General features: G+C 38.1%; 1 protein-coding gene and 1 long non-coding RNA gene across 4 annotated transcripts in view; one reads left to right on the forward strand and one right to left on the reverse strand.

Annotated features, from left to right (window-relative positions):
* Window positions 1-9,832, reverse strand: part of LOC106955501 (uncharacterized) — a 25,119-nt gene that overhangs the window by 8,150 nt on the left and 7,137 nt on the right. The window lies entirely within an intron of this gene.
* The window catches only part of LOC106955499 (complement C3-like), a 27,016-nt gene that overhangs the window by 2,792 nt on the left and 14,392 nt on the right, over window positions 1-9,832 (forward strand). For all 3 annotated transcript variants that reach the window (XM_015045706.1, XM_015045707.1, XM_015045708.1), the window contains exons 4-21: window positions 387-478; window positions 709-797; window positions 1,935-2,017; window positions 2,119-2,206; window positions 2,298-2,400; window positions 2,479-2,599; window positions 2,918-3,033; window positions 3,945-4,091; window positions 4,416-4,515; window positions 4,615-4,706; window positions 4,826-5,017; window positions 5,114-5,269; window positions 5,367-5,496; window positions 5,811-5,879; window positions 6,871-6,988; window positions 7,120-7,208; window positions 7,286-7,425; window positions 7,786-7,998. In XM_015045706.1, coding sequence (XP_014901192.1) covers window positions 387-478; window positions 709-797; window positions 1,935-2,017; window positions 2,119-2,206; window positions 2,298-2,400; window positions 2,479-2,599; window positions 2,918-3,033; window positions 3,945-4,091; window positions 4,416-4,515; window positions 4,615-4,706; window positions 4,826-5,017; window positions 5,114-5,269; window positions 5,367-5,496; window positions 5,811-5,879; window positions 6,871-6,988; window positions 7,120-7,208; window positions 7,286-7,425; window positions 7,786-7,998 — 2,138 coding nt within the window. The remainder of the gene's footprint in view (window positions 1-386; window positions 479-708; window positions 798-1,934; window positions 2,018-2,118; window positions 2,207-2,297; window positions 2,401-2,478; window positions 2,600-2,917; window positions 3,034-3,944; window positions 4,092-4,415; window positions 4,516-4,614; window positions 4,707-4,825; window positions 5,018-5,113; window positions 5,270-5,366; window positions 5,497-5,810; window positions 5,880-6,870; window positions 6,989-7,119; window positions 7,209-7,285; window positions 7,426-7,785; window positions 7,999-9,832) is intronic.

Below are 9,832 nucleotides of genomic sequence, written 5' to 3' on the forward strand. Positions count from 1 at the left end.
TATTCATGATTCTCATGAAGTCATTTAATTACTAAAGCAGAGGTGCTGAAGTCCAGTCCTCGGGAGCTGCCATCCTGCTTCTCTCTTATCCAACAGACCTGAATGGCTAAATTTACTCATCAGCAGGTCATTCAGTTCTGCTACGTTCTGCTGGCTGGCACTTCATTTCCCAACCAGCCAGTTTTTAAATCACAGCAGAAATAAAGAGTTAGAAAAACAAACTAAACAAACATGAGAGTTGTTTACTAAACACTCAGACTAGCAAACAGCTTTTTTAAATAGAAAACTTACAAAAAAGATTAAATTATAAATAAATGTGCTATTTGGAAAAGAAGATGTATTTAAAATCTATGAGAAACTGTTAGGTCTTTCTGTCTCTCTGCCAGTTTTTTTCAGGTTGTTTGCCTTGACTTCACAAATGGAGCCTGTGGACAGAAATGATCAGAACCAAGATGTTGCTCTGCTCATTGAGATTATGGTACTATGTTTTATTCTTTTTCAGATGACAACGAGGACGACAATTAATATCCAGGATCAATCCACGTTTATTTGTCTTCATCCTATTTAGCAAATTATTTTCATATTTAAGTTCAGGAAAAGGAGAATACTAAAATTAGCTAAAAGAGATAACTGAAGCAAATGAAGGGTGTTATCAAAATGTAAATGGGCTAACTTTTAAAATCTGTCCATTGTATATATTTACCCTAGACTCCTGAGGAAATTATCATACCTCTTGATGTAGACGCTTTGAACTCTGGTATGTTCTCTGGAGGTTACCAACTTAGTGAGATTGCCAGGTGAGTACATTTACAATAACTGATGGGTATTTTTCTCGATCCTATATAAAAGAACCACAGACAACGTATATGAATTTTATGGCCAAGCTTTTGCAAAAGGAGAAAAACTCCGTCAACTGCTCCTCCGAGCTGTTCACAGAGCATTCTGGTCTGCTTCAGCGTGAGCCCCTGTTTTATTGTCAAAGAAAAACAGTCAAGGGGGCAGTCAAGAAAAACAACAGAGGTCGTAAAACTTCTAACCCAAACAGCTAGCAACCCAATTCCAGGTGTGATATCTGATCTATGGTCCGAGCCCGGTTCAAATCTCGGTCAAACTGTTAACAAGACAAAATACGACTACAGACAGGCAGTTAGGAGGTATTCTGGTTGATAAGAATTTAAGGTCTGAGAAACACAGAGTTAACTGTTTCACATGAAGATGAACAGACAGTCGTGACCTCCAGGTCAGTTCATACACACATAAGGAAGAGAACACTTTAAACAGAAAATCACAACGATCTATAGACTGAATGTGAACTAAAGTAATAACAAAATGATAATACTGAAAAATCTCTAACAATAACTATAAAACGTTTTTATCATATTAAATACATTTACTCAAACAAATGTATTTGCTATAAAAGACTTGGTCATGTTACAGTTTGGCTAAAAGTTTCTTAGCCTCCATAATGCACATTTTCTTTGAGTGTATCTAAATTCTGGGCTGTTTAGATTGATCAGTCATACAGGTTTTATTTCTTTAATAAAACCTATTAATATTCAAACTAAGCCACTTAACAAGGAACTAAATTTAGCAGATTAGCAAGAATGTAATTTTTTATTTTATTTGTATATTATTATTATTATTATTATTATTATTATTATTATTATTATTATTATTATTATTATTATTATTATTATTATTATTATTATTGACATTTTTGTGTTTTAATAAGCCTAGTTATTAAATTACACTGTACTATTTGGGCTGATTTATGTCTTTGAGAGACCAAAGTATAAGAATCAAATCCTTTTCATAAGAATTGACTTCTGGACAGATTTCAGATTCACGGGATATTCAGAGCTTTTGTTGACAACATTTTTTTCCCCCAGTTGATCAGAGATTTTTGCCTCTGTGTGTGTTTGTGTCTTTCTCAGCCCTGGACTGTGGAAGGTGGTGGCAAAGTTCCAAAGCAACCCACAGCAGAAATATTATGCTGAATTTGAGGTCAAAGAATATGGTAAGCATTCAGTTATGTTGATTGTTTTCAAATCTATCCAACATTTGCTCTGTTGTTCACCTGGTGATAATAATACATTAAAAGATGTTTTCATTTTGCAGTACTTCCCAGTTTTGAGGTTAAGTTGGTGCCTGTGGACCCTTTCTTCTACGTCGACAGTGAACAACTTACCATCAACATCAACGCTGCGTATGCAATGACTTTTTATGATCCTCATAACTGAAATAAAATGATTCGTTTGTCACTTTTGTTCTTAATTTGTCTATTCCTTTGGTTGTAGGTATCTATTTGGAAAGGAGGTTTTTGGGACGGCTTATGTGATGTTTGGTATCATGGAAGGGAACGTGAAGAGAAGCATCCCACACTCTCTCACGCGAGTCCCAGTGAGCTCTTGAACTATGTTTTATGTTGTTAAAAATTAAAAAGTCAGGCTGATCTAACTTGGGGTTGTTGGATCATAGGTTGTGAATGGTGCAGGCCAGGTCACACTGCAAAGGAATCAGATCACTCAGACCTTCCCAGGAATTAATGATCTTGTAGGAAGATCCATCTTTGTGTCTGTCACTGTGCTGACAGAGAGCGGTGAGTGACTGTGCTGCATGTTCAGTGTTTTATTACATTTCAAATAAATATTTATCAGATGAACAAGCAGCAGCATGAAAACAGGAGAGATAAAAGAAACACTGATATTTGAAAAAAAGATACTTTTTCTACCTCAGTGAAGAGTATTAAAGAAATTATTTACATTCAAAGGTGTTTTTCTTAACTTGAGGCAAAATAACTTAAACTCAGACTGAAATCACCTTATTGCCTCTGAAATAACACCTCTTCTTGATTTTATTGACATCTTCTCCCTAATTAGATTACACAAGACTATTTTCTCAATTTGTTTTTTTGCAGATAATGAAATGGTGGAAGCAGAGCTGAGAGACATTCAGATTGTCATGTCGCCCTACAAAATCACCTTAACAAGGACCCCCAAATTTTTTAAACCAGGAATGTCCTTTGACGTTGTGGTACGGAACCAGATGTTGTTTTTTCTTATTTCACTGTTAAGATGTTAGTAATTAAGAGCTTTAAAATTTGTAATGTTTGTGTAAAGATCTTTTTTTATTATGTCTGTATTAAGTGCATGGTTACTTTATGTTGTGCAACAAGGAGTACATTAATGTTTGGCTTATGCAATTAAGTTATTAATAAAGTGATAAATCAAGTTGGGGCCACAGCTGATAATCAGGATTCTTTAGTCAAACATATCAGTCGCTCAAGAAGGAATGAATTCAATGCTACTGGACTGTAAACACTGCACACACACCAGAATAACTGAGAATTTATTAATGAAAATTTACCTTATAGTCAAAAAATTCAGCCAACAAATCCCATAACTAAACTACTAATCATGCAGCTATCTGTTGTCAAATGATCAAATCAACTATGATGAAACGAAATGGAATACTGAAAAATAACCTCAAGACTAATAATAGCCCTTCTGCTGACATTCTTTTAATAGTAGATTGTCAGAGAAACAGCAGCAACACAGCAGTATCACAACTCAACATGAACATATGAAGAGAAAAAAAATAAACGGTGTGTGTGTGTGTGTGTGTGTGTGTGTGTGTGTGTGTGTGTGTGTGCGTGTGTGTGTGTGTGTGTGTGTGTGTGTGTGTGTGTGTGTGTGTGTGTGTGTGTGTCAAGACATGGAAGATATCTTGGCACACATTTTTTCTTCCCACCCTGGAAGGAAAAAGTCCAGACCCAAATTAGGACAAAGGTTTTCTACAACAATAGGCATGTGATAAGATGTAGTTTCATTTAAGGTAATGCGGGCCCAGCACTGTTCTAACTGCATGCAGCATAAACTAAACTATTATATTAATTCTAAAATGTTCAGAACCTGTCTAATTCATTCTTCTGAACTCAATGACAGGTTGAAGTAGTGCATCCCGATGACAGTCCAGCAGAAAATGTCCCGGTGGTAGTAAGTCCTGGTGATATGAGGGGAATCACAGCAGGCAATGGGATGGCAAGAGTCACCATTAATATACCGGCAACGGATTCCAATCTGAGAATCACTGTAAGTTAGTTGGTGATGAATTACTGTACCTCTAACTCAAAGTCGAGGCCACAACAATTTCCTGGAATTGACTAAACATCACACTGATGATGTATGAGCCAATCTAATCACTGCAGGACAAGCTCGAACATCAGGGCCTCCAACGCATCACAATGTGAAAAACATGTTTCCTGCTTTTTTTTTTTATTACACGTCAACAGTCAGGATTCTAGGATGCAAATTGTTTAAGAATAATGTAAAAACTTATTTTGTCTTTGAAGTGGTACAATGAAATTACAGAATGTAATTTTCATTCAGGCATTTCATATCTGAATGAAATTACAGGCAAAAACGGACAAAGGTGATCTTTTACCATCAAGACAAGCAGCGACTGAGATGGAAGCATTTGCTTATTTGTCCAGTAGCAAGAGCTACATCCACATAGGTAGGCAGTAGTCTCAAAGACATCCTGTGCAGGTCACCAGTCTCATTTATTACACCTTAACAACACCTTAACAATATTTGCAACTTTGTATCCTTGCAGCAATAGACACAGCTGAGGTAAAAGTAGGAGACCTTCTGAAGATAAACCTCATCCTCAATAACCTGCTGTTTGAAAAGGATATCACATACCTGGTGAGACATTTCTATTGCACTTGCCAGTGATGCGCACACAGAATTGCTGCCTCCTCTTAATTGTGCTAGTTTTCTAGACATATTTGATATATACTAAAATATAATTCTGCACATTCCAGATCCTAAGCAGAGGCCACTTGCTGAAATATGAGCGCTACAGAAATAGAGGCCAAGCTCTAATTTCCCAAATTCTTCCCATCACCAAAGAGATGTTGCCCTCGTTCCGCATCATAGCCTACTACCACTCAACCGATAATGAAGTGGTGTCGGACTCTGTTTGGGTGGATGTGAAAGACTCGTGCATGGGCTCAGTAAGACTCATTCCACCGACTCTATGAGTCAAACCTGGACAAATTCTTGGTATGTAGATGTTTGGCATTATGAGGAAATATTTTGTCCCCATGTAGTTGACCTTGGAGTCAAAGAGGCCACTTCCTTCCTATGAGCCTCGCAGGATGTTCACTCTGAAAGTCACAGGAGATCCAGGGGCCGCCGTGGGACTCGTCGCAGTTGACAAAGGCGTCTACGTCCTGAACAACAAGCACCGTCTCACCCAGAAAAAGGTACATCCTACCGTATCTAAAAATCTAGAAATTGACTGTGTATGTCTGGTTTTCTTTAACCATAAGTCTTTGGTTGGTTTATCTCTGCACCCTGCAGGTGTGGGACGAGGTAGAGCATCATGACATAGGCTGCACACCAGGTGGTGGGAGCAACAGTATGAACGTGTTCTTTGATGCTGGGCTGCTGTTTGAGTCAAGCACCGCTGCAGGAACTGCCAACAGACAAGGTGAGTTCACTTCACCTAGTAGTGAAGTTTGTATTTTTATTCTCAGTCCAACTAAATGAGGTTCTGCATACAATTCAAATACCTTCATGGAGTTGGGTTACATTTAATGATATGAATCCTTAATTGTTCTTTTAAAAATCTAAACAGTGATAATCATAATTATTTTTAGATGAAAACAATGTGATGTCATGTTTTTGATTGATTTTCATATTGGCAGAAGGTTTAAACACAGTAACTATTATTTTGATTAAAAAAAAAGTCTTATTAAGGGTATTAAGTTATTTATCTAAAATATATTTTGTATTCAATTTCAGAGCTGAAATGCAAAACAACATCCAGACAGAAAAGAGACACCACTGCTGAGGAAGTCACAACTACCCTAAGTAAGAGGCAAAGATTTAACTTAAAAATAAATCGGTATATGGTAGCATTGCCTTCAAACTTTATGACCTGGGTCAAGCATGTTGGGTTTTCTTCCACAACCTTCTGACTATTGTTTCCTGGATGCTGTCCCATTTCTACTGAAAGAGCTGCTGTCAGGTTTATAAGCCACCTTGCTCACACACGCCTTTTCAGATCTGCCCACCGTGTCTCCATAATATTGAGTTTAGGGCTGTGTGAAGACAATGCCAAAACATTGACTTTGATGTCCTTAAATTGCTTTGTAACTACTTTGGCTGGATGTTTCTGGTCATTGTCCATTTAAAAGACCCACTTGCGCAGAACTTTAATTTCCGTTTGGTAAGTAAAATCTGAAAAGAGTTCAGTCTCAATTATTGAATATAAATACTTATAAATAAATACTGATGCCATCACCATAATCTTTACCTCCTTCCCCAAAACTGTGTTAAATTCAAGATGAGACTCCAAAATGCTAATTTTACTTCCAGTGATAATAGGAGAATTATGTTGATGAAATTAAAATATTAACTGTGAAATGGAGCAATATCCAAATTTTTCTCCCAGATTTTTTCAAATCTTGGGAACAATTATTTCACTTATCCAAGTGATCAAACACCTATTGGTAAATATACGTATTGATTGTCAGGCCAATATGATAGATATGTAGGAAAGGACATTATCTATGATTTTAATGGATCATAGATAATGATCCATTAAAATATACTACCATTTATAGGATACAGGGATTGGCTAGTGTGTGTGTGTGTGTGTGTGGGGGTGTGTGGGGGTGTGTGTGTGTGTGTGTGCGCGTGTGTGTGTGTGCAATTTGGACATCTTGTTAACCAGAGAAACACAGTGAACAAGCAATCATCCAAGTGGATTTCACACACCATCTCCATTCAAAGTGACCCCACAATGAAAGCCTTGATGTGATTAATAACTAAAGAAACACAAACCATGCTATGTACTTAGGTGAATCAGATGACAGCTACATGGACACCTATGAAATTGTTTCTCGATCCATGTTCCCTGAAAGTTGGCTATGGATCGACATCCAACTTCCTGTTTGCCCAGCAGGAAATCCTAATTGGTGAGTCATTTGATGAAGTTGAAAAAAATCTACAACAGTAAAAGAATAAAACACTGGACATTTAGTTTGCTAAACTAATAATCTCTAATTATAGTTTTAACACTGCCTTTGTTTTTCTGTGTGTGTTTCAGTGAATCCACATCGTTGGAGAGACATATCCCACTACGTGATTCAATGACGACCTGGCAGTTCACCGGCATCAGTCTCTCAAGGACACTTGGTGAGGAGTCGCCTGTGTTTCCCTACCATCTCAATTTCAGCACCACTTATTTCATGTCTCTTTTCTTCACCCTATAGGTCTCTGTGTTGGTGAGCCATTGGAGGTTATTGTTCGCAAGGAATTTTTCATCGATCTCCAACTCCCTTATTCAGCCGTCCGAGGGGAGCAGCTTGAAATTAAAGCGATCCTTCACAATTACAGCCCAGACCCTATTACTGTAAGTCCTAAAGGAGAGAGAGGAAAAAATAAGTGAAACTGTCAAAGATTAAGAAAAAATAAGAATGGTAGTACTAAAATGGCATTTTTCACATTTATCTCTGTTTACCTGACTTTTGAACATCTGACTTGGATCAGAACTCAAGATCAAAAAAATCATCAGCAGTTAAGATTATTCCTCCAAAATAAAATTTAAAATATTCCTGGAAATTGAGGAAAAAATGTAACAGTTTGACAAAGAACAACATTATTCTCTGCTATTCAATAAATAACAATTTTATGTAAATATTTGAAACACCTTTTTAGATTTCCATACACTTGTGATGCCAGTATCTTTCTCTGTCTTTGTAATATTTTTAAGGTTCGTGTGGAACTGATTGAGGAAGAGAACGTGTGCAGCGTAGCCTCCAAGCGTGGGAAGTACCGGCAGGAGGTCAGAGTTGGACCCCAAACTACACGATCTGTACCATTCATCATTATTCCAATGAAGGAAGGAAAGCGTAGCATTGAGGTCAAGGCAGCTGTCAAGGACTCATCCCTTAATGACGGAGTTGTGAAGATGCTGCGCGTTGTGGTAAGACAAAGGGTTTATTTGTTTTGTGCAACAATGGGTCTGGTTTTCTGTGATGGACTGAGCAGTCAAAGGAAAGCCAGGCAAAGGTTTAAATTAAAAAAGAATTGTTTTTTATTTAACCCAAAACAGAGCCTTGGGTAAATAATGAAAAAAAAATTACAAAGTTGGGCCCATAAAAGAGGTCAAAGTAACAGACTTCAACTCAGACCATCTGAAACAAGCAGACGGTAAGACAGAGACTTTGATTATAACTCCCCATCACCTACATCCTAAAAGCAGCCAGACAATTGCCTCTTACTGCCCAGCAACCAAATTAAAAGCTGGCAATAAAGTTAATTGAGTTGAACTGAATAGAAAAGTGCTACACTCTACATTAAGTTATTCACCCATTCCTAAACACATTCACACACTGATGGTGGCAAGCTACTGGATTGTAGCCACAGCTGCTAAGGGGCAGACTGACAAAGGACACAATGATGGAGGAGGAAGGAGCAGGGATCAACCCACCGATTGTGGAACAAACTCCTGCCACCGTCATGCCGAGGAAAAAAATTACTTTAGCAAGAGCCTGGATGAGAAGAAATAAGAAATGTATTCAAACCTTGCAAGGTGAGAACAGAAATACAGAGTCAAGGGGTCTGTCAAGTCTGCTCTGATCAACAGTGGATCTGGCTTCCTTTTATAGGTTCTGGTCAGAGAAGAGACACTTGATTGGACAATAGGTGTGAATCCCTGATTGTTATGTTTCAGGGATTCTGTGGAGCCCAACACAGATGGTCTTTCCATTTGTCTATTGTCAAGGAAAGGGGGTTGTTCTTTCATGCTAAAGAAGGCAGATAAGTCCTAGGTTGGGGAAGTAACACTTAGATCAGGGGTCGGTAACCTTTTTAGCTCAGAGAGCCATGAAAGCAAAATATTTGAAAATTTATTTCAGTGAGAGCCATATAATATATTTTAAGACTGAATTCAACTAAATGTGAGTATAATAAGCCTCTGAATTTATTCATTTAGATAATGTTGTTATAATACTCACCAGTAATGCGACTTCTGGTGCTGCATGGATTTGTTGATGGCTTTGTAGTCTGGTTGGTACTTAGTGAGGTTAAGCTTCATGCAAGCGTTGAGGCTTTCATCCGTTAAACGTGATTGTAGGTTGGACACTATTGCTAAAGATCCAGCAAAACTAGTGGAATTACAGTCACCTTGCCGAGTCCATATGCGCATTTGCTGCTGGCTAGCTTGCACCCTGCTTTGTAGCTCTTGGCATGCTTTCTTCCTGCTGTCTCCTGCAGGGTATTTTGATGCAATGGTAGCATGGCGTGTGTCGAAGTGCCGCTATACATTCGACCATTTCAGCGATGCAATTTTGTCATTGCAAATTAGGCACATCGCAGAACCTGCTCTCCCCACAAAGGCGAATTCTTCAGTCCATTTGTCCTGAAATGTATGATACTCATCATCTTTTTTTCTTTTCGCCATCTTCTTTGTCAAAGGGTTAGCTTTGACCAGCTAATGAGCAGGCAGACTGATTGAAAAGGGGGAGTTTAGCTGTTTACCCAGCAACAGCCAACGTAGGCTATTATCATCCAATTAAAATAATGGACAATTGCTCCTGCAGCCAATTGTAGCCCTTAACAGGGCATGAGCAGTGGAAAATTGATGGATGGATTAAAACAAGTGATAATATTTCATGTTTTATCTGAAAAGCCGAAATCTGCAAGCCAGATGCAATCATCAAAAAAGCCACACCTGGCTCACGAGCCATAGGTTCCCGACCCCTGACTTACAACCCCTGGCAAAAAGTATGGAATCACCAGTGTTGGATGAGCACTCA

This window comes from Poecilia latipinna, unplaced genomic scaffold (assembly GCF_001443285.1).
Source record: "Poecilia latipinna isolate Pla-1442-1.1 unplaced genomic scaffold, P_latipinna-1.0 Scaffold740, whole genome shotgun sequence".
NCBI lineage: Eukaryota > Metazoa > Chordata > Actinopteri > Cyprinodontiformes > Poeciliidae > Poecilia > Poecilia latipinna.